The 24,031-nt window shown below is 39.6% G+C and overlaps 1 protein-coding gene and 1 pseudogene across 7 annotated transcripts in view; one reads left to right on the top strand and one right to left on the bottom strand.

Moving 5' to 3' along the window:
• Positions 1–4,897: 4,897 nt before the first annotated feature.
• Positions 4,898–5,846, bottom strand: LOC307105081 (RNA-binding motif protein, X-linked 2-like; annotated as a pseudogene). The gene has a single exon. The product of its transcript is annotated as an RNA-binding motif protein, X-linked 2-like (transcript).
• A 1,391-nt stretch (positions 5,847–7,237) lies between these two features.
• CASP8AP2 (caspase 8 associated protein 2) overlaps positions 7,238–24,031 on the top strand; it is a gene marked incomplete at its 3' end in the record, with an annotated part of 29,818 nt that continues 13,024 nt past the window's right edge. For 3 of the 6 annotated variants that reach the window (XM_079781335.1, XM_079781330.1, XM_079781331.1), the window contains exons 1-6: positions 7,238–7,370; positions 13,773–13,855; positions 17,987–18,055; positions 20,940–21,040; positions 22,018–22,092; positions 22,943–23,058. In XM_079781335.1, coding sequence (XP_079637461.1) covers positions 7,363–7,370; positions 13,773–13,855; positions 17,987–18,055; positions 20,940–21,040; positions 22,018–22,092; positions 22,943–23,058 — 452 coding nt within the window. In that variant the 5' untranslated portion in view covers positions 7,238–7,362. Of the gene's footprint in view, positions 7,371–9,347; positions 9,559–13,772; positions 13,856–17,986; positions 18,056–20,939; positions 21,041–22,017; positions 22,093–22,942; positions 23,059–24,031 lie in introns of all 6 variants that reach the window. The other 3 variants (XM_079781334.1, XM_079781333.1, XM_079781332.1) reach the window with 3 other exon arrangements.

Below are 24,031 nucleotides of genomic sequence, written 5' to 3'. Positions count from 1 at the left end.
GTCACTGCTGCGCCAGTTACAGGAGGGAATGCAAGCAGAGTTGGCGTATTCGACCCGGTTCCGGGGCCTAGTGATGGGAAATGGGGAGAGGACGCGCTACAGGACAAGGAGACTGAAGATTCTGCCAAGATGGAGAAGCGAGGAAGACCCTAGGGGCGTAGTTTTCAGCCCACCGTGGTTGCCTCCGCCTCAACGCGCGAAAAGATTTGATATGAAAGAGAAGCAGATTCGCCTATCCGGGACCCAGCAATTCTAGACCTCTCGCCTATGGAAATTCGCACACAAGTATGACAATCACGCCCCTTGCAGCATTCTTTTTCTTTTTTTAATTTTGCATCCCATTGTATTTTTTTAAATTGATTTCGGTGAGGAAGGGAGAAAGAAATGGAAACATCAATGATGTGAGAATCAATGATGGGCTGTTTTCTGCACACACCCCGGGGGATAGAGCCCTCAACCAGGTCATGTGCTCTGACCTGGAATCTTACTATGATATGACCTCCTGGTTCATAGGTCGGTGCTCAACCACTGAGCCACGCAGGCCCAGCATCCCTTCCGGCATTCTTAACAAAAATATTGGAAATAGGTGTTCAGTTGGGGAATGTTTAAATCAAGTATGACAAGCGTTACAGGATATTCTGACACCATTAAAGAGTAGAATAGGCCCTGGCCAGATAGCTTAGCTGATTAGAGCATTCTCCCGATATGCCAGGGTTGCCTTTTGGATCCCGGTCAGGGTACCTACAGGAACCAACCAATGAATGAATAAGTAAGTAGAACAGTAAATCAATGTTTTTCTCTCTAAAATTCAACCAGTAAATTTTTTCTTAAAAAGAGTAGAGTAGAAGAGTACATAAAATTAGAAACACATTTACATGAAGTTCAAGAACAAGTCAAAATAATGCTAAAGTCAGGTAAATGATTGCCTTTGGTTTTATTGATTGCACTGGGGCCCAAGGGAACTTCCTAGGTTGATAATGGAAAGGTTTCTTTATCTTGCTCTGGGTGGTGGTTATTATGGTAGATAAAAAAGCAAAACATCAAAACAACTGCACACAAGATTTGTGCACTTTGTACATTATACCTCTAAAAGGTGTTTTAAAAGGGGTTAGATGTTTCCGTACTGACAGGGGCAGATCTCCAACAGCAAGAATATAGGGCACTTTTTTTTCTTTTTATTGAATTCATTGAGGTGACACTGGTTAACAAAATTATAAAGGTTTCAGGTATACAGTTCCACAACACATCATCTGTACACGTTATTTTGTTGATTTGGCCTTTTAAAAAATGTATTTAAATTTGAATTTGAATTTTTTTTCTATGGTTTTAATGTTTGCTTCTGGGAGAACTCAAACTCAACACAGAACTTCCAAAAAGAATGAACTGTGAAAATGGGTAGAAAACATTTCCAAATAAATAATATTTTTAAAATTCCAAGAAGATTGAGAGGGTTCCCTGTGGACATAGAGCAATGGATGAAAATGACCCACACTTGAGGAGTTAACTTTTTCTCCCTGGGTATCTCCCATGTATATATGAAGTATATCCTATCTAATAATAGAGTAATATGCAAATCATCACTCCGATACACTCATAAGCCACGCCCTCCAGCCACGCCCCAGCCACGCCCACCATCCAATCAGAGTAAGTATGCAATTAAACTGAAAACATGGCGGCGGCAGCACCGCCCGCCCTCCCCCAGCCTCTCCCGGTCTCTGGGAGTCAGAGAAGTGAGGCGCCAGCGCCTAAGGCTGGCTGCAGCCACGGAGACCAAGAAGCTGCCTGCCCCATGATCCCAGGCCTCAGCCAGCCTCAGAAGCCATGCCCCTGGGTCCGGGCGAGACCAAACCAGAGGGAGTCGGACCTGCATTACCACCATTTGTCCACCATCCAGAGCTGAAAAGTCAGTGCCGACTTGTACACATAAGGAACTGGTGGACACTGAAATTGGGTCTCAAAAGGTTGGTCCAGAAAGAAACTCACTACAGACTGATTCATTTGCCTGTCAGCATAACTATTATTGCTCATCTCACATTCGGTTCTTATATTTCTAGTAACACATGATCTCACTCATCTAGGGGAAATGATGAACAACATAGACTGATGAACAAGAACAGACCCAGAAACAAGGAGGCATCGATCGGACTGTCGGGCCTCGGAGGGTAGGGGAAGGTGGGGGTAGCGGGGAGAGATCAACCAAAGGACTTGTGTGCATGCATACGAGCCTAACCAATGGTTAAGGACAACAGGGGGGTGGGGGCATCCGTGGGGAGGGGTGTGGGATGGGAATGGGGGGATGAGGACAAATATGTGACACCTTAATCAATAAAGAAATTTTAAAGAAAAGAAAGAAAACTCCATCCCTTCCCACAAAAATTGGCTCCGCCTATCACCTGTTCTCTTTCCAAAATATCCTGGAGAAGTTCCAAGATATATTAACAACCATGCAGTTCTCAAATTCCAACTTCTTTAAGCAATACTCACCGTTATTATTGTTAAAAACAAGACAACAAGCCCAAAATGGAGCAGCAATGGTAATCTCCAAGTCATTAAACCAAGACTTGATTACAGTTTCTGCTTCCCCAGAAATGGAATCTTAAACCAGTTAATCATGAATGGCCTGATCAGTGTTAGGTTAATCCTATATAATAAAAGCCTAATATGCAAATTGTTCAATGTGGAGTTCAGAAGTTTGACTGCTTGCTATGACATGCGCTGACCACCAGGGGGTGGTGCAGAACAGCGAGGGTGTCGGTGATGCGGCTCTGGCAGTGAGTGGCAGTGGTGGCACTGCTGGCCCCGATGGGCCCTGACGGGAGCGGAAGGACCGTGGCAGGATGGTGGAGCAGGTGAGCGGGCGTCGTCAGGCCAAGGCGGGTGTGAGCAGGGGCCCGATCACCCCACCAATCACCCCACAGATGGCGACCAGCGGTGGCAGTGGGGGGCAGGGCTGCCACCCAGCTCCCAGGTGCTGAGGAAGCTGGACCCTGATTGATGGCCCCACAGGCAGGATGGTGGAGCAGGTGAGGGGACGGGGGGGGGGGGGGGGGGCTCCAGGCCACAGCAGGGTGCCAGGCGAGGCTACAGGGCTGTGAGGCTGGGGGTGCGGACTGGAGCCCGATCCCCGCAGGCCACCCCAAGGGGTCCCACCCATGCACGAATTCATGCACCGGGCCTCTAGTCTGTCTGATAAACTTCTGCCATCCCCTAAAGGAAAGTAACCTTACAATAACCAACTTGATGTTTTTGCTAGTATAATTTCTTTGTTCCTGCTCCTATAAAAGTCTTTACTTTGTATATCTACTCAAAGCTCTGTTTTATCTGCTAGATTGGATTCTGCTCAATTCAAATTGAGTTTTGCTCAAATAGTCTTTAAAAATTCTTTTAATCACTATCTTTTTATTCATTTCAGAGGAAGGGAGACAGAGAGATAGAAACAGCAATGATGAGAGAGAATCCTTGATCAGCTGCCTCCTGCACACCCCCAACTGGGGATTAAGCAATCTGCAATTCGGACACGTGCCCTGACCTGGAATTAAACCATGACCTCCTGGTTCGTAGGTCGACACTCATTGGGCCACAGTGGTTGGGCAGAAGTTGCTTTGTTGTTGTTGTCAATCCTCACTAGAGGATATATATATATATATATATATATATATATATATATATATAATTTTAAATATATTTGTATTGATTTTTTACAGAGAGGAATGGAGAGGGATAGAGAGTTAGAAACATCAATGAGAGAGAAACATTGATCAGCTGCCTCCTGCACACTGCCTACTGGGGATGTGCCCGCAACCAAGGTACGTGCCCTTGACCGGAATCGAACCTGGGACCCTTCAGTCTGCAGGCCAATGCTCTCTCCACTGAGCCAAACTGGTTAGGGCCAGAGGATATTTTTACATTGATTTTTAGGAAGAGTGGGAGGGAGAAAGACAGAGAGAAACATTGATGTGAGAGAAACACATCAATTGGTTGCCTCCTACACAACCCCAACCCAGGGCCTCGGCCTAGGAGGAGCCTGAAACCAAGGTTCCTGTCATTGACCAGAATCAAATCCAGGACCCTTTGGTCCAAAGGTCAACACTCTAACCACTGAGCAAAACTGGCTAGGGCAGAAATTGCTTTCTTTTTTAAAAATATATATATTTTTATTGATTTCAGAGAGGAAGGGAGAGGGAAAGAAAGACAGAAACATCAATGATGAGAATCACTGATTGGCTGCCTCCTGCATGCCCCCTACTAGGGATTGAGCCTGCAACCCGGGCATGTGCCCTTGACCGGAATCGAACCTGGGACTCTTCAGTTCGAAGGCTGAGGCTCTATCCACTGAGCCAAACCAGGTCTGGCAGAAATTGCTTTCTTAAAAGCAATTTGCAATTGTTTTATGGAGTTCAGACTCCATAAAACACATAATTGTTACATTTATTTGTTCTTTAGTTTACTTCTATAAGTGTCCCAAATTGGCACTGATTGAGATCTTTCCAAGAGAAATTTTAAAATCAATCACTATTTTTTATTCAATATAAAGTATTTAAGAGTGTGCCAATGAAATGAGAGACTTTGCAATGATTTCAATAGTAAGGTCACTTTTTCCTGGAAGATAATTTTGGGGGAAATCTTTACTTATTTTTGAAGTATCTGTGCTGTTCTCAATGAATATTTTTGATGAATGTTATGCTGAAAGCCAACGTTCAATCATTTGCTAAGTTTCGTTGATGTTATCTCCTAAATATTTAAAAATCTATCCCCTTTCTTACCTACCATCTCCTTCATATCCTCATTTTCTGTAGCATGGATCACTACAAGAACATTTCAGAATCCTCCTTCTCAAAGCCAAAGAATTTTTTTTTTCACGCTGAACTTATCATGCTTTATTTTTTCATTCTTACTTTGGATTTGTAATACATAGGAAGTTATCTTACCACACAGAATACCCATAATTTCACTTGAAAATTTTCCATTAGGTTTATCTCTTCCTCTAATTCTTTTTAGTCTTCAGCCATTGTCTTCCTCTTAAATTTACCCCAATAATGCATCCGACCCCATTCTCCTTCCCTTTCCTCCTTTATTATCGAGAAGGAGGTGCTTCTTCTACAAGAAACGTGGTGCCAGTCTTTTGCTCTCTTCCTTATCACAACTGGTTTATCAAAGCAGTTCTCGTTAGAATCAATTCTCTTACCAGCTGTGAGTGTTTGCTGCTATGCTTTTTAGAGCAGGGGTCATCCTTCTCCATTATTGTCTTGCTTCTGGGATTTGAAGAGGAGGCTGGTTGCTCTACGGGTACTTCCAGATCAGTCCTCTTGTTTTCTTTATTTTCTGTGTCTCTGTGTGTGTGTTTTGGTGGGTTTGTCATCTTCAGAGACCCCAGGTGAATTCAGTGAAGGGGTTTGAGCCCACAGCCCTTATCCTGGACCTCTTTGGTCACATACCCACTTCTCCTGAGTCCTTAGGGGCCCGATAATGAGACACGTGATCCACTCGGATCGTTCTCCCTTTGATCCTGATCCCATTAAAATTGTCCACGGCCAAAATGGTGCTCCTCTGGTCTTCATAGCAGAGGAAACAGAATCCTTTGGATCTCCCAGTCTTCTTGTCCCGCACCAGATGGATGTTCACGACCTCCCCATATTGTGAGAACACACAGATGATGTCCCCTTCCGTCAGTTCATAAGGAAGACCTCCCAGGAAGATCCAGGCGCTGTCTTTGTACTGGGAGTGCCAGGACACCTCCGGGGCCGTGCCGAGCTGGGCCTCACGGTCATTCAGCTCCTGGATCAGCTTGACTTTAGTTAAAGGGTTCATCTCCGCGGGGTGGGATTTCTTCAACAAACCTTTCTCTTCCGGAGCTGCACCCAGGCCTCACTCAGGTCGGCCAGCCCTCAAAGGATGTCCCTGCGCCTGAAGCTGAAGAAAATGGCGGCAGCGGAGGGTCCCGCTTCGCACAACACCCTCTTCGTCCTCCGCCCACTGGCTTCCGTTCCCAGGCTGGCGCGCTGCTTGCTGGGAAGGTCAGTCTCAGAATTTCTTTTTTTTAATGTATGTTTTGTTTTATTCTTATTTCAGAGAGAAAAGGAGAGGGAGAGAGAGAGATAGAAACATCAGTGATGAGAATCACTGATCTGCTGCATCCTACACGCCCCCTATTGGGATCCAGCTCAAAACCTGGGCATGTGCCCTGACCAGAATCTAACCCTGACCTCCTGGTTCAAAGGTCAAAGCTCAACCATTGAGCCACACTGGCCAGCAAGGCCAAAGGATCTTAATAATGTAAATTACAACATTACAACCTCAAGCTTAAAATCCTTCCGTGGTCCCCAGGCCTCATCATTTAAAGGTAAATTCCAAGTTCTTTTGACATATATATGGCCTTTCAAGGTCCGATTCCTGCTTCCCTCTCCAGGCTTTCCACTCCAGCATTAATGAACGCCTTGTGGTTGTAGCCCTTTCCTCTTTCCCAACCTCCACTATCTGGAATGCCTAAGTATCTTGAATTTCTTAGGAGCTAAGCTGGTTGGGGGAGAATCAAGGAAGCCAGTGCTCTCCCAAAACATATTCTCCCACATGGGGGTCTTTTAGAAAATTTAGAAATATGTAATAAGTTGATATGGCAGTTGCTAGTTGAAGTAGCAGAGGAAGTTGGGTTTGTTTCACTTCCTCACCAGCCAAGGGCTCAGACTTCCCCTCCGGAGGGGACCCTACAGGCACCTTGGGTTCTTGTAGGTTCTATCCAACTCTTCAGGTATTTACCCTCTATAAACCCTCTCCCTCCCCCTAGAGGACTGGCATCCTTCCTCAAAGCTCCCAACCCCGGGGCTAAGTTGTTTGCCTACCATCCAGGGCAGTGTCAGGGCCAGGAACAGCGCTTAGGCCCAGCACCAAGTCTAGAACGTGGTTGATACCCAACAGAATTTTTGGAATGAAGGCCTAAATCAGGACAAGACCTTCCCAGAGCTTACTTTCCCTTTCATTAAAAGAGCTTTTCCCAGACCCGCCCCGACCTTGGTCGAGGTCCCACCCCTTCCGTAGGGAAGCTCCCTCTCGCCTTCCCCGCCAGCCCAGGCCCCGCCCTTCCCCTTGCCTGGCCCCGAAGACGACTGGAGTTTGGCGCCAACCGTGGGTTTTCCTCCCCTGCGGACGGCGGGAACTAGTTATATGCGCCGGGACGTGCTTTGCGTCTCTTCTGATTGGCCAGGGGCGCGCAGTCCCGCCTCCGCGTCCTGGTTGAGCTCTGGCATTGGCAGAGATGCCAGGGAGACCTCGCTGTACAGAAAGGATTCCGGGCTGTGTTGGGCCGGACCGGGTGGGTAAGTTGCCGACTGGGTCCGGTCCGTACAGCGCTGCTGGGGAAGAGGCTGCATGGCGAGGTAGTACCCGGAGCGGAGGCCGGCGGCGGGCGGGGAGCCGGGAGCCGGGGACTCGAAGAGCGCGGCGGGGCCGGGGAGGGGTGGGTGCGCCTGATGTCCGGGGCCCACAGGTAGCCCGCTTCCCGTCGCCCTCGGTTGCAGCTTCTGGGCTCGCACTCGCGTCCCACTTGTCCCTGGAGGAGGGTCCAGGCTGGTGCTGGGGCGAGCGTAAGTAGGAGTTGCGCTCTCGACCGCCCTTTTCCCGACCCCCCGGGCCCCCCAAAACACCACAATCTCGTTTGGGGATGTACTCTTAAAGGCTTTCGGAGGGGAATCTTTGGAGGAAGGGGTCTTCCTAAGCGCCTATTGGGGTGATCGTGGATGTGGTTGTTTGTGAGACTGTGGCCCAGAGAATTTTCTTGATCTCCTCAGCGCCTGGAACCATGACACACAGTAGGCCCTAACCCAGATGTTAATGTGGAATTTGCAGAATCTCAGGGTAAATGGTTCAGGAATCCATTTATTGGCGTTGACTCTGATTCTCCCCTGGTCTGTCCTAGGTTCTTTTCTCATCTCTTCCATTCTTTTCAGCTCCAGCTCCAAACCTTTCCCTCTCCTCAAGGCCCCCTTCCCATCTCACTCAGTGCCTCTTTGGAGGGAAATAGAGACATTCAGGGCAAGAATAACCCCCTCCCTTACCCCAGTTATCTTCCAGCTGTTTCTTGCCATTTTACAAGGAGATGGCCCCCTTTAAAAAAAAAAATTAGGCTCTTCTCCCTAATATTCTTGATTTTGTCATCTGGCTTTAGAGACAGCTGGGATCCAATCCCAGACCTGCCACTTACCAGCTCTTTAACTTTGGGGTAAGTTTCTTAATCTTCTGTATCTTTACTCATCTGTAAAAAGGAAAATTAATAGTAGTACACATCTCATAGGACTTGTGGAGGACTTAAGGTAATTTAATAATGTATTTGGAATATTTAGATCAGTGTCTGGCTGATCTAAATATAGGGTTCAGTATATGTAGAACATATACATATTCTTCAGGGATTTTGCTATATTTAGATTTAGCCTTTCCCATGAGCCTCAAAATACACTCTTCCTCTCCTCTGGCTTTTTCCTATTTTTCTCTACAAATGCTTATTGCATTCTCTCTTTTATTCTTATTTATTTATTTATTGCTTTCAGAGAGGAAGGGAGAGGAAGAGAGAGATGGAAACATTAATGATGAGAGATAATAATTGATGGGTTGCCTCTTGCACACTCACCCCCACTGGGGATTGAGCCCGCAACCCGGGCATGTGTCCTTGACTGGAATCGAATTCGGGACCCTTCAGTCCGCAGACCAACTCTCTACCCACTGAGCAAACCATCTAGATCTCCTCTTCTATTTTTTAAAAAAAGAAAATTTCCTTTCAACTCTTTAAGGCATTATTGTATCACAATGCTAGGTGATCCTTCTCTCATCTACTTCACCTTCATATCTGAATTTATTGGAGTTGTTCCTCAAAAAGTGATCTTGCAACTCCTTTATATCATGTTTCTCAGTGTTTCAAATTTTGCTTTTACAGTTTTCATAGGTGCACCATTCCTATTAGTATCAACTCTCATGGTATATTGAGATCCTCAGTTGGGGAAAGGTGAGAGCAAGTGTGCAAAAGCCCCTCTTCATCTTCCCAGGAGATGCTGATAGATAATCCTTCCTCCTTTTTTTCCTCTCTTCCTTTCCAAGCACAATCATTGGCCTTTGTGATGCCAAGAGAGTAATCTCAACTGTACCCCTTTTGTCTTGTCTTCTCTATACTGTGGTTTTCAGCTATGTGTGAAACACCTTCTCCTGGATGTCCTACAGATGGTCAACATGTCTTCTTTGGTTCTCCATTTCAGTTAAAAGCATGAATACTTCGTTATTAAAGCTAGGAACCTTACAGTTGTCTTTTAATAAATTGGGAATTTCATTAATTCAACTTTTTTATTTTATTACTACCAACCTGCCAGGCCCTGTACTGAGAGCTGGGGATACAGTGGTGAATAGAAGAAAGCCTGTTCTAGTATTCATGGAACTTTAGTCCAGTGGGTGAGATGGACATTTCATTGGGAGTACCACAAAAAATGTAACCACAAACTGAAAAGAGGCCATATAGAAAAAGGACACAGTGGCATAAAAATATTTTAACAAAAGGTCTGACCTAGTGGAGAGAGAGGTCAGGTAAGGCTCAAACATTACTTAAGCAAAAATATCAAAGATGAGTTAGTTAACTGAAGGTAGAGCTTCAAGAAAAGAACACTCTCTGCAGAGATTCTGTGGTGGGAAGGAACAAATATCTTGTTCAAAAAGCTGATAAAGGCAACATGATCAGAGCAAAGACTGTTGGGAATGGGGAGAAAGATGCAGACTAACACTGGAGGGGTGGGCTGAGGTCAGATCACTCAGAGCTCTGTAAGAATTATGACAAAATTTATTTTTTAACCTAAAATCAGCAGAAAGCACTGAAGAACTTTAAGCAGAGGAGGGATTGTGATTACGTTTGTATATGGAAAAGACAACTCAAGCTGTGCTTTTGAGGTGGTCAGGAGTGGACATTTGGCCCTGACCAGTTTTGCTCAGTGGTTAGAGTGTCAGCCTGCAGACTGAAGGGTTGAGGGTTCGATTCCCAGTCAAGGGCACATACCTCGGTTTCGGGTTGGATTCCCACCCCTGGGTGGGGTGTGTGCAGGAGGTAACCAATCGATGTGTCTCTCTTACATCAGTGTTTCTCTCTTCCTCCTCCCTCCTTCCACTCTTTCTGAAAATCAATGGAAAAAATATCCTCGGGTTTAAAAAAAAAAAGTGGGTATTTGAATATACTTTCCATTAAATCTCTTTGATTCTGCACCAGAAATCTCTCTGATCTGTTTGTCTTTATTTCCACTACTAATAACTTAGTCACTCATTGTATCTTTCTTACCACTAATATTTTCCATATTTTTCTTACTAGAGTTAAATTTCTTTTTTTAAAAAAAAATATATATATTGATTTCAGAGAGGAAGAGAGAGGGAAAGAGAGATAGAAACATCAATGATGAGAGAGAATAATTGATGGGCTGCCTCCTGCATGTCCCCCACTGGGGATCAAGCTCACAACACAGGCATGTGCCCTATGTGCCCTTGACCGGAATCGAACCTGGGACTCTCAGTTCACAGGCTGACGCTCTAAGCCAAACCAGTTAGGGCTAGAGTTACATTTCAGAAGTGCACATTGAGTCATAAACCTTTGGTGGTTCCCACATTCTCTACTGGGTGTAGTCTTTTTTTTTTTTGTTTTTTGTTTTTTGGGTATAGCAAAGGTGGAAATTTATTGAAGAATAAGCACAGAGTCCCACGTGAGGAGGGGGAAAGAGTCCCCTGTATGTAGTCTTTTTAAAAAATATATTTTTATTGATTCCAGAGGGGAAGGGAGAGGGAGAGCGAGAGAGAGAAAAACATCAATGATGAGAGAATCATTGATCAGCTGCCACCTGCACGCCCCCCTCTGGGGTTGGAGCCCATAATCTGGGTATGTACCCTGACAGGGTATTGAACCATGGCCTCCTGGTTCATAGGTCAATGTTCAACCACTGAACCACATTAGCCAGGCAAAGGCTAAGTATTTTAATTGTGTAATATATCATCTGACTTTTTTAGAACCTTATTATTTATTACATTCTAATCTTGTGGATATTCACATCGAGACTTGCTCATGAGCTCATAGATAGATGTGGTGGGAAGATGCTGTCAGGAATTGTGTTTGCAAACAGGATCTCAGTTTCACTTGAACCTTGCAATTTTGGAGACCTTGGAATAATGAATGATGGGCTAGAAAGGAAGGCGACAGGGTATTATATCAAAGTAAGGAGTTTGGACTTGATTCAGTAGATATTGGGAAATAATGGATAGTTTTTTAGCAGGGAGTGATATGAGTAGGATTGCTTTAGAAGAAGTAACCCAATAGTTGTGTGTATCATGAATTTGGAGAGAGGACATAGATAGCTATAGTGGGGAAACAAATTCAAATGGCAGAATGAGGACTAAAGGGAGAAACATTGCAGAGGAGCACCAGTAGGATATTAGGGAATGCTGCTACTCAAAGAAGTAGAGGGTTTGGGAGGTGGCAGATGATGGAAAGATGATCTTTGGTTTTGGATTTGGTGAGCTTGGACTTAAGGGAAAGTGTTTACTTTATTAACTTTAGCATCTTATTGCTGACTTTTGGTTTGTATTTTAGTATAGACAGTTTCTAATCCTATATAATAAAAGAGAAACATGTAAATTGACTGTACCTCCGCTATGCTCACCAGCCAATCAGGAGTGAGTATGCAAATTAACCTGACAGAGATGGTGAATTAATTTGCATACACAGGCGTGGGGCAGAGAGCAGAGTGGGAGAGCCGGAGGTTTGGAGGACTTGGCAGAGCAGGAGGCCTTGGGGACGGAGACAGAGCAGGAAGGGGAAACCCAGAGTGCGGGGAGCACCAGGAATGCTGGGAGTAGTAGTTCTGGTGGCAGACGGATCTCCTAGACCAGTGGTCAGATCTCCTAGACCAGTGGTCGGCAAACTCTGGCTTGTGAGCCACATGCGGCTCGCGAGCCGCGGTTTGCTGCTCTGTTGACTAATTAGTTTGCTGACTACTGTCCTAGACACTAGAGCAAAGTGAGCCTGGAGCAAGATACTGTTGCGGTGGGGGATGGAGGGAAAGCAAAGGTGAGAGACATAAGTAAAATCAGAGTGTCTAGGAAAAATTAAAGGGAAGATATCCTAAAACTTCCAGGAAATCTCCACCAGTGAAGCAAAGAAAAAAAAAAAAGCCTCTATTATTCTGTGAGCAACAAACCAAACTGGGTTGGGGTCTCAGACAATTCACTCATATGATTGCAAAGACAGACAGAAACTCCCGGATTGGAGAGGGCTCACCTGAGGGCTCCCAGATTGGAGAGGGTGCAGGTCGGGCTGAGGGGACCCTCCTGTGCACCAATCTTTGTGCACCTGGCCCCTAGTTTTCATATAATCTGAGGGGACAGCAGAGGAGCCTATAAATCCAAGCGGGTATCCCTACTTTTTGTGGTAGTACTTGCTCTTTTTTCCTATCCCCTTTTTGCTTTGTTGTAGAAAAGATATTGATATCCAGGAAGTCATCTCCTTAGGAAAAAAGTATTCAAATATATTTTTATAAGTGTACAATAGCATTTAGAGCTAGATAAGTGTTATTGAAATTGTAATAACCACAGCTCTGTGAAATCCTGTCTGTGAGCGTTTCGTGGTAAATAAGATTGTAAAATAATTAATTTGTGTTAAGTCACTGCGTTTGTGGTTAATTTGTTAGAGCAGCAAAGGAAACTAATATACTCAATCATGCTGTGCAATTTTCATCTACTCAATAGCCAATTATGGATAGTAGTTGCCATATTAGACAAATCAGATATGGAAATTCATTGTAGAAAATTCTTTTGGACAGCACTGGTCTAAAATTATAGTTCTCAAAGTGCTGTCCATGGAGCAGCAGCATAACCTGGAGCTATTTATTTTATTTATTTATTTAAAAAATATTTTTATTGATTTCAGAGAGGAAGGAAGAGTGTGAGAGATAGAAACACCAGTGATGAGAGAGAATCATTGATCAGCTGCCTCTTGCACACCCCGCACTGAGGGATCAAGCTCACAAGCTGGGCATGTGCCCTGACTGGTAATTGAACCATGACCTGGTTCACAGGTCCACTCTCAACCTCTGAGCCACACCAGCATGGTTGTTTTGGGTTCTTACGTTGCTTTCAGTCTTAGCACTGCATTAAATATTTCCATACATAACATTTTTGTAACAATGTACTTATATATCAACCAAATGACTAGATATGAAATTGTTGAATCAAAGAATATTTGCATTTAAAAACTTGATTGCTATTATGAAATTGCTTCCATAGAGCTTATACCAGTATACACTTGAGTGATGTATGAGAGTACCTGTTTTCCCACACCTTTACCAACCTAATATAATATCAAACTCTTTGCTGTTTGCCTATCTTACTAGTGAAAGCATGTATGTTTGGTGTTCCTAAGAGCACCCCCAAATTTGATGATTTGCTGAAAACTCACAGAAGTTACCATATAGTTGGCTTATTTTTTAGTATACACGTTAACTTGTATTTTGGTCTGTTTTATTAAATTAGCATCATTCACATTGTGACATGGCTTAACCACATCATAAAGTTTAATTTTTTGTTTTATAGTTTTAGCTTTTGAAAAATGTTAGCCTTTTTTTTTTTTTTTGTAATCATGACAGAGAGTGAACTCATTCAGTGTGAGGGTGTCCAAATGTGAAAGTTGCTTTTTAACTTAAAGCTAGGTTTATTCTTTGAATTATGAGATTGATTTTTTAAACAGTAGAAAATCTTTATGTTTAATACTTTAGATGGCAACTATCAAAAGGAAATAGGATCATGGCAGCAGATGATGAAAATGGTGATGGAACAAGTTTATTTGATGTCTTCTCTGGTAAGAGCTTATTGTAATTGTTTTTTCTAAATTTATTTAATTATAAAACCATTTACTTGTTCTCATTGAAAACACCAATTATTAACTTTTTCTCTTCACACATAAATGAATTAATACAATAAAGTGCCTGGCAAATAGGAAGTGCCTAGTAAATGTGAACTTTTTAGTTATTGTATGCTTTCAAGCTCTTAAATGTCATGAATTAGCAACTTTGTAAATCTAAGTTGTAATGATTTTTACTTTTATATCCAAAAAGTATAAGATAGGTATTTGTTACTCTTGAAGTGAATACTTTCAGTAAATGTAGACATAGTAGTAAAATAAGCTTAAGCTTATAAAGTGGAAATATTTTAAGTAATATGTGCAATGTAAACTTCCAGATCCTGATGTAACATTTACTAGTTCTTTTGTCTTAATTGTAATTATGCTATGACAATCTCATTACATTTTTTGAGATTACAAATATAAGTGTATATTTATTTACTAGAATTATAGTTACTATGCTATAATGAAAATGACAGTTGTAAAACATGTCTAATAGAATAGTTTTGCTTAAGTATATATTTTAAAAAATTATTACTCATAGATATGGAAAGATCCACATAAAATATGGCCAACATAACTGCTCTGGGTAGTATTTTTTTTTTGTGTGTGTGTGTGTTATGTAATTTATTTTTTGTAGTTTTAAATTTTTATGCTGCTGTATATATATTTCTCTTATATTTTTTCTTTGAGATATTTTAAACCAAAAGAAAAAGTGAAAGTATAATATAATCAACCTTTTACTTTTTATGTCTATTCACAAATAGTTAACTTTTACTATATCTGAGCAGACACAGAGCATAACTTTTACTATATCTGCAACTCTTATATTTTGAAGGACAAACTGCATTGCTAATCTCATTTGCTGGAAATAGCTGTTTTTATTTCTACATATTACTCTCTCACAAGTTCCTGTCTACATACATATATTTTTTGGTAGCTATAGTCACAGTGTGTATTTTACTTTTTACCACTTAACATGATTTCATGAAACATTTTATTCCTTTAACATTTTCATAATTGTATTTTTATTATATTTGTTTGGAAATAATTTCAAGCTTACAGAAAAATTGCAAGTATAAGAACATCTAAAAATCCATTTACCTAGTTTCTTCCAAATTTGCTTTTTATTAATATTTAATACCAGTGGCTTTATCGCTGTGTATATATCTTTCTGTTTTATTTTTAAAAAAATATTGATTCAGAAAAGAAGGGAAAGGGAGAGAGAAACAGAAACATCAAGATGAGAATCATTTACTGCCTCCTGCACGCCCCCTACTGGGGATGGAGCCTGCAACTTGGGCATGTGCCCTTGACCAGAATCGAACTTGGGACCCTTCAATCCATAGGCTGAAGCTCTATCCACTGAGCAAAACCAGCTAGGGCCATACTCTTTTTATAAATACACATACACACAATTTTTCCTGACCCATTTGAGATTAAGCTATATGTATTATGGGCCTTTATTCCCAAATATTTCATTGTGTATTTTGTAAGAAAAAGTTGGTTTTATTGCATAATAACAGCAAAATATCAATTTCATTAAATTCTACACTGATAACAATATTCAGTCTGCAATTTTTATTTTGATAACCCAGTAATGTCCTTTGTTATTGTGATTGGATTAATGTCTGTTATATTAATATTTTAGTTTATCTCCATGAATTTTTTCTTTCTGACTTTCATGCTTCTTTCAAATAGTTAGAATATATTTTAGAATTCCATTCTAATTCATGTATTAGTTTCTTGGCTATACCTCTGCATTATTTTTAGTGGTTGCATAAGGATTTGCAATATGCATCTTTAATATTTGCAGACTACTTACTAATATTGTACTTTTTCATATAAGATGTAATCTTGTACTTATAGCTGCATTTAACCTCCATCCATCCCCTATGTTAAAGATGTCATAAACCCCACAATACAATGCTATAATTTTTATTTTAAATTGTTCTATGTATCTTAAAGAAATTAAGAGGAATTAAAATAAATTAAGAGAAAATAGTGCATCTTTTATGTTTACTTATTTTACCATTTCTAATCCTAGTATCATTTTTTAAAAATATATATTTTATTGATTTTTTTACAGAGAGGAAGGGAGAGGGATAGAGAGTTAGAAACATCGATCAGCTGCCTCCTGCACACTCCCTACTGGGTATGTGCCTGCAACCAAGGTACATGCCCTTGACTGGAATCGAACCTGGGAACCTTAAGTCTGCAGGCTGATGCTCTATCCACTGAGCCAAACTGGTTAGGGCAGTTTTAGTATTATTTTCTTCCCCATTCTCTCTTTTCTTTTGGGAATCCAGATGTATACTATGTGAGAACTTTTTTTTAAAATTTATTATTTATAGACTTTATTGGGGTGACATTGGTTAATAAATTATATAGGTTTCAGATGTACAATTCTACAATACATCATCTGTATATTGTATTGTGTGTTCACCACCTGACCAAGTCAAGTCTCTTTCCATCACCATTTATCTCCTCTTTACCCTCTTCTATCACCCCTCACCTTCACTGAGAACTTTCAATACTGTCTTGTGGGATATTAAGACTTTTGTTTTTCTTTTCCTCTTGGTTCTTCAAATTGGGTAATTTTTATTGATTTTTCTTTCTTTAAATTCACTGGCTCTTCTGTCAAAAGCACATTCAATGAATCCTTTTACATTAGATATTATATTTTCTGTTATAGGACTTTTAATTTGATTCTTTTGTTTCTGTTTCTCTACCAAGATTTCCTATGTAGTAATTTTGGATTGCATTCTGGATATTGTAAATGCTATGTTTATAGAGACATTGGATTCTGCTATACTTATTTCTCTGAAGAGTTGCTTATTTCAAATTTTAGCATGTATTTAACTTGACTGAACTATCTGTCTTCCTTGTGGTGGGTAGCAGCTGAAATTTCTGATCAGATTTTTTAGTTTTAGTTGGACTTTTTGCAGTTTTAATCTTTACCTGTATAGTTTGGGGGGCGGTCTCTCAGAGATTTGGGCACAATTTGGGGAATCCCCTCTGTTACTTTCTAATTGCTGTTACCACTTCTGAAGTTTGTTCTCTGGTTCTTCAACCTGTTAGGACTAGAGTTTTCCATCTGAGTTTTCATTGCCCAGTGTGGCTTCAACTCGGTAGGACCTGTTCTTCCACAAAAAATTGTAATAAAAGAGGGATAGGGAACTCACACAGTGCTGTTTTCTTCTTTTAAGTATTATCTCCCCTCTAATTATTTCATGTTTTTGGTTGCTCTTTAGTTCTTCAATTCTTCAGCTAGCTTTAAAAAAATTTTTTTTTAAATTATTAATTTATTTTTTTATTAAAATATATTTTATTGATTTTTTTACAGAGAGGAAGGGAGAGGGATAGAGAGCTAGAAAGAAACATCAATGAGAGAAACATCTACCAGCTGCCTCTTGCACACTCCCTACCGGGGATGTGCCTGCAACCAAGGTACATGCCCTTGACCGGAATCGAACTTGGGACCTTTCAGTCCGCAGGCTGACGCTCTATCCACTGAGCCAAACCGGTTTCTGCTTTTCTTTTTTTTTTAATGAGGTATAATTTACATATGACATATTAGTTTCAGGTGTACACAGTAATGATTTGATATTTGTATATATTGCAAAATGATCAAATAAGTTTAGTGGTATAGCATTTGACTGCATATAATTTTTGATATTTTGTTTAAAGTTTACAGTCATCTGTAGGAGGATTGGTCTGATAGACACTACTCTGCTATTACTGAAATTGGAACCTTCTCACTAGTATGTTTTGAAAGTGAGTTTTTAAGTATACTTCTGAGTTAATAGAGTCATAAACCTATGTGCTAAGATCTTCCTGTTTATAAGGCTGAATAAACTGTTAAATAATTATTTTTTGGTGCAAAACTAATAAGGTCTCTTTTTTTCACTGGTTCCTCAAAGTCGGAATGGAAAAACTTCCCTAGGAGAAGTTTTAGTACAGAATAGAAATAAAGACACAGTGATAACAAAACAAAACAAAACAAAACAAAACAAAACAAAACAAAAAAACCCTTCCCTAAGTGAAATAAATTAGTTTTAACTAGTCTTTAATTGAATTTTCTTGCAGCTTCTCCTCTTAAAAATAATGATGAAGGTTCTTTGGACATATATGCTGGATTGGACAGTGCTGTTTGTGGTATGTAAATCTATCTATCTAAAAGCCTAAGTGATCATTCGACCGGTCGCTATGATGCGCATTGACCACCAGGGGGAAGATATTCAACCCAGGAGCTGCCCCCTGGTTGTCCTTGTGCTCCCACAGTGGGAGTGCCGGTGCAAGCCTCTCCCATGACACTCCCCGTGCGTGCCTGTCCCCCATCCCGACTGGGACCGGCATCAGGACCGACATCGGGACTGACTGGGAGCGAGCCTGTGGCCCCTTGTCGGTCATGGATGCACTGGTATCACCCTAGGATGGGTGCATCACCCTAGGATGGGTGCGTGGAGACTGCAGCAGAGCGGCAGCGAGCCTACCAAGTGGCAGTGGGGCTGGAATGAACGGGAGTGGAATGGCACCTGGCCCAGGCTCGGCTTCTCCCCAGCTGCCTGCTGCTTCTCGCACTACTATATCCCTCCGGGGATGTTGGACTGTGGGTTTCGGCCAGATCCCCGCAGGTCACGCCGAGGGACCCCCACCGGTGCACGAATCTGTGCATCAGGCCTCTGGTTCTATAATAAAATAGTTTCATTTTGTTTGGTCAGTCTATTGAAAGTGTTATTTTGTTACTAATTTTTAAAATGACTCATAGATCCTGAACAATCTGCCCCTATTTTCGAAATTATTACACTTAGGTAATTGTATTCTTGCCGAAAGCTTGATCAATAAAACAACTTAATGCTCAGGTTTGTTATTCATCTAGGTTTCAGATTTTACTAGACCTTGTGCAGAAATATTTTGTACCATTGAAAAGCAACTGATGGTCTTGTCTGTACAAATTACTACTCACACTATCATAGGTTACATGATACTAGAACTTTTGAAAAGGATAGTTACTATAAATGTTTTCAAATGCAGAGAGCCTCATGACCTATCCAAATTGGAAACCTTTTTCATGCTTTTCCATGATCGAATCTCTAAGGCTTTGAACACATATCGCCCTCATACCTGATTTGTTGACACGGCATTTTATATAAATTGCTTTTCCAACTCAAATCTGTTAAATCATTATAAATATGGACGAGCCCTATTGGTTTGGCTCAGTGGATGAAGCGTTGGCCTGTGAACTGAAGGGTCCCAGGTTCGATTCCGGTCAAGGGCATGTACCTTGGTTGCAGGCACATCTCCAGTGGGGGTGTGCAGGAAGCAGCTGATTGATGTTTCTCTCCCATCAATGTTTCTAACTCTATCCTCCCTTCCTCTCTGTAAAAAATCAATAAAATATTTATTTTTAAAAATGGATGAAATGGAGGAGATGGAGAAATGTATAGTTCTTTGAGTTGTGATAGACACAACATCCAAAATTTTAAACACATACTTTTTTCTTCACCTTTATTGAGATGTAATTGATATAAAATTAAGATTAATGTGTACATGTGTTGATTTGATACATTTGTGTATTGCAAAATTATTACCACCATAGAATTAGCTAACACCTGCATCACATTACATAATTACTATATTTTTTTGTGGTAAGATTTAAGATTTATTCTCTTAGCAACTTTAAATTATGTAATATAGTGTTATTAACTCTAATGACTATGCTGTACATTAGCTCACCAGAACTTATCTTACACTGGAAGTTTGTACTTTGGTCAACATATCTTTTTCCTCACCTCAACCTCCAGCTAACCACAATTCTAGTTTCTCTTTCTGTGCATTTGGCTTTTTTAGATTCCACATGTAAGTGATATCATACAGTATGTGTCTTTTTCTGGTTTATTTCACTTACTATAGTGCCTTCAATGCCCATGTTGTCATAAATAACAGAATGTCCTTCTTTCTTACGACTGAATAATAATTCCATTGTGGTGTACATACGCACACATATCTTTTTTTACCCATTCATCCATTGTTGGACACTTCGGTTTTTTCTATACATTGCCTATTGTGAATAATGCCTCAGTGAACATATAGAGTGCAGGTATCTCTGCGAGATCTTGTTTTCACTTCTATATATTTTTATTGATTTGAGAGAGAGAGAGAGAGAGAGAGAAAGAGAGAGAGAGAGAGAAACGTCAATGATGAGAGAATCATTGATCAACTGCCTCCTGCATGCCCTCCACTGGGGATCGAGCCCAAAACCCAGGCATGTGCCCCGACCAGGAATCAAACTGACCTGGTTTCTGGGTCTATGCTCAACTACTGAACTACATATTTTAGGTATTAAACTTGTTATCAGATAAATAATTTGCAAATATTTTCTCCCATTGTGTAGGTTACCTTTTCATTTTGTTGAAGATTTCTTTTGCTGTGCAGAAGCTTTTTAATTTGATGTAGTCCAGCTTGTTTATTTTTGCTTTCATTGTGTTTGTTTTTAGTGTCAAACCCAGAAAAATCATTACCTCCTATGTCTCCCCCCCTTAGGAGATTTATAGTTTCAGGTCTTACATTCAAGTCTTTAATCCATTTTGAGTTGATATTTGCATATGGTGTAAGATAGGGATCCAGTTTTATTCTTTTGCATGCGGTAGTTCAGTTTTGAACGGAACAGTCTCTTTATTGAAGAGACTATCCTTTCCCCGTTGTATATGCTTGGCTTCTTTGTCATAAATTAATTGACTATATCTGTGAGAGCTTATTTCTGGGCTTTCTGTTTTGTTCCTTGCTCTATATGTTGGTTTTTATGCCAATACATATAGTTTTGATTACTATAGGTGTGTATTGTTTGAAATCAGAAATTGTGGTACTTTCAGCTTTGATCTTTTGTTAGATTGCTTTAGCGATTTGCAGTCTTTGTGGTTGCATACAAATTTTACAATTGTTGTATTTCTGTGAAAAATGACTGTGGAATTTTTATAGTATTGCATTGAATCTGGAAAGACATATTTTAATACAAGGTTTTTTTGTTTGTTTGTTTTAGACAGTTCTTCCAAGTCCTGTGAACCATCCAGAAATTGTTTGGATTTATATGAAGAAATTCTTACTGAAGAAGGAACTGCAAAGGAGACAACATATAATGATGTATGGCTTGCCAGAATTATTAAAGACAGTTATTTTACGTTTTTATAGCTCACTTACTGTTGGAAAAACATTCTGTGTTTAGGAAGGAACTCTTAGGCTAAAAAAATAGATAAATCAGTTTCTGTCTTTAGATCTGCTCTTTTTATTTTATTTTATATATTTTATTGATTTTTTTTACAGAGAGGAAGGGAGAGGGATAGAGAGTTAGAAACATTGATGAGAGAGAAACATCCATCAGCTGGGGATGTGCCCGTAACCAAGGTACATGCCCTTGACCGGAATCAAATCTGGGACCCTTCAGTCCTCAGGCTGACGCTCTATCCACTGAGCCAAACCGGTTAGGGCTAGATCTGCTCTTTAAATAATGTTTTCTGAATGCTTATCTAAATTTAGTTATAATTTTGTTTGATTAAATTTGTGTCTAAATATATAAAACATCAACAATCAGTGTGATATAACATTTTATCTTTTCATGATTTGTACTAAGTTATAAGATGTCCTAAGACTTAAATTAGAAATTTCTTTCTACCTTATTTGAATTTAAGGTTTGGAGAGTGAATCTGAAACCAAACAAAATACATTATTGGTAGGGCCAACTTTATTTATTTATTTTTAAATTTTTATTGAATTCATTGGGGGTAACTGGTTAATAAAAGTATATAAGTTTTAAGTGTACAGTTTTATAATGCATCATCTATATATTGTATTCTGTGTTCACCATCCAAATTCAAGTCTCTCTTCATCACCATTTATTCCCCCTTTATCCTCTCCCACCTACCCCACACCCTTTCCCTCTTGTAATCACCATGCTGTTGTCTTTGTTTAAGTCCAACTTTAAAACCAGTAATCTTACTAAATCCCTGTTAGCAGAACTAAACCTCATCTCCCCTTTTCAGTGGAGATTTAAAATATTTTGAAATGTCATTTAAGCTAAGAAAATAATTTAGAATGATGCTTAATCTTATTATATATTACAGTTGCAAATAAAATATGGAAAATGTCAACTACAAATGAAAGAGCTGATGAAAAAGTTTAAGGAAATACAGACACAGGTACTATTATAATGAATATTTTATTTTTATCCTATTTTAAAATAAATAAAATTTGTTCGAATTTAAAATTCTAAAGCGTTGGCATTTTATAAGGAAATTTTCTTCTTAGTATTAAATGAAATAGAAAATCTGTCAAAACATACATAATTTCCTATACAACTGATGTAGGAAAACTGCTTGATTTGTTAAATGACATTTACATAAAAGATCTGTTAGCTAGTTACCAGTTAAATAATAGAACATTCGTAGAGATGAGATTAGTTGGTTTAAAAGGGAATGGTTTGATGAGTAAAGATTTACATTGCTGTTGGGGAAAATGGTGATGCCCTTAGTATTTTTGCCAATGTGATTTTGTGATCATGCTGCAAAAATCAGGAATGTCATGTTTTGTTCGGATTTTTATTTTTTTGTAATGTTTCTCTTTTCTATTTCCCCCAAAGAACCAGTTAAGCCTAGATTCATTCTTTGTTCATCTGAGAATTAGTACATTGTTACACATTAAAGCTAAGTTGTTAAATATAACCTGATTTTTATCATTTTTATTTTTAGTTTTCAAGATAATGGCCCTGGGAGAACTTTTTATTTGTGTATTTTTTCATTTTGATTCCTATTTTAAGTAATTTCACTTTAAATGACTTTCTCTGGTGCCATTTATCTTCTCTGAATTTTAGCTGCCCCATCTGTATGATGAGCTTAACAGCATTTCTCATAGGACTTTCTTGAGAATTACATAAGGTGTAATATATGATGCCTGGCATGTAGTTAGCATTAAATAATCATTAGCTATTAAAAGTAGTAGTTTAATAATTCTGTAATATATACTTTATTAAATATATTTTATGATGCTTAGAATTTCAGCTTAAAAACTGAAAACCAGTCTCTTAAGAAGAATATTTCAGCACTTATCAAAACTGCTAGAATGGAAATAAACCGCAAGGATGAAGAAATTAGTAGCCTTCACCAAAGGTATAATTGAGGGGTTTGGATCTATAAATTACATTGGTGTTGATATGTGTAACATTTTTAACTTTGCAAAGATAAAAATGATGCATTTTATTAAATATGTAAGGTTCTACTCTGACTAATGGTATATCCTAATGGTATATTATAATGATATATATGATTATTAAATAGAATATTGCCACATAGCTCTCTATGAATATATTCAGTTTTCTAATACACTGGGATCTTTTTCTGGTACTCTTTACTCCTGAGAAGATGGTTGTATATCTGTTATGGGTTCTTCTAGGCCTCCATTAAATTACTAAAGTACCAAGAGTGCATCTGTGCTCAAATCTCTTATCAATAGATCACCCTGAAACTATCTCACTATCTCTCTCATTGGGGCCAATAATCTGTTCCAGAGAATTTCATATCTCTCTTCTCCTTTATAGTCAAACCTCCAAAACAGTATATAAACTTTGTCTCCATTTTCTATTTCCACTTACTCTTGAACCTAATACATGCTGACTTCTGTTTCCATTTGTCCATTTGGTTAACACAAACTGCCACTAAATACATCAAATAGTTTTGACTTCTCATTTTAACTTATACTCACATGCTGTTTGACATAGTTGACCCTCCTTTCCTGAAATAGTTCTCTCCCTTTGGCTTTCATAATTCTTAGTTTTCTTCCTAAGTTGAGATTTACTCTTCTGTACTTGGCTAAATTGGAATTCCTCAAAGCTCAAATCTGTCTTTCAGTATTTTCTTATGAAGTAATCTTACTAATACTATGTTATTTCCATTTATATGTAGATTACTACTTCACATCTGTATAAAATTTTCAAAATTACCTCATCCAAAACTGAATTTATGATCAAAACTTTTTCATTAAACTGAATAGATTTTCTGTCATTCATTCATTCAGCTGGTGTACGTTAGAGACCTAGGTGTAGAATGACCATTTAATTTATTGCCCAAACCAGGGCACTTTTGT

The sequence above is a fragment of the Cnephaeus nilssonii genome (genome assembly GCF_951640355.1).
Source record: "Cnephaeus nilssonii genome assembly, chromosome: 9".
NCBI classification, from domain to species: Eukaryota; Metazoa; Chordata; class Mammalia; order Chiroptera; family Vespertilionidae; genus Cnephaeus; species Cnephaeus nilssonii.
The sequence above is the reverse complement of the archived record's forward strand: the minus strand, read 5'-3'. Positions and strand labels throughout refer to the sequence as shown.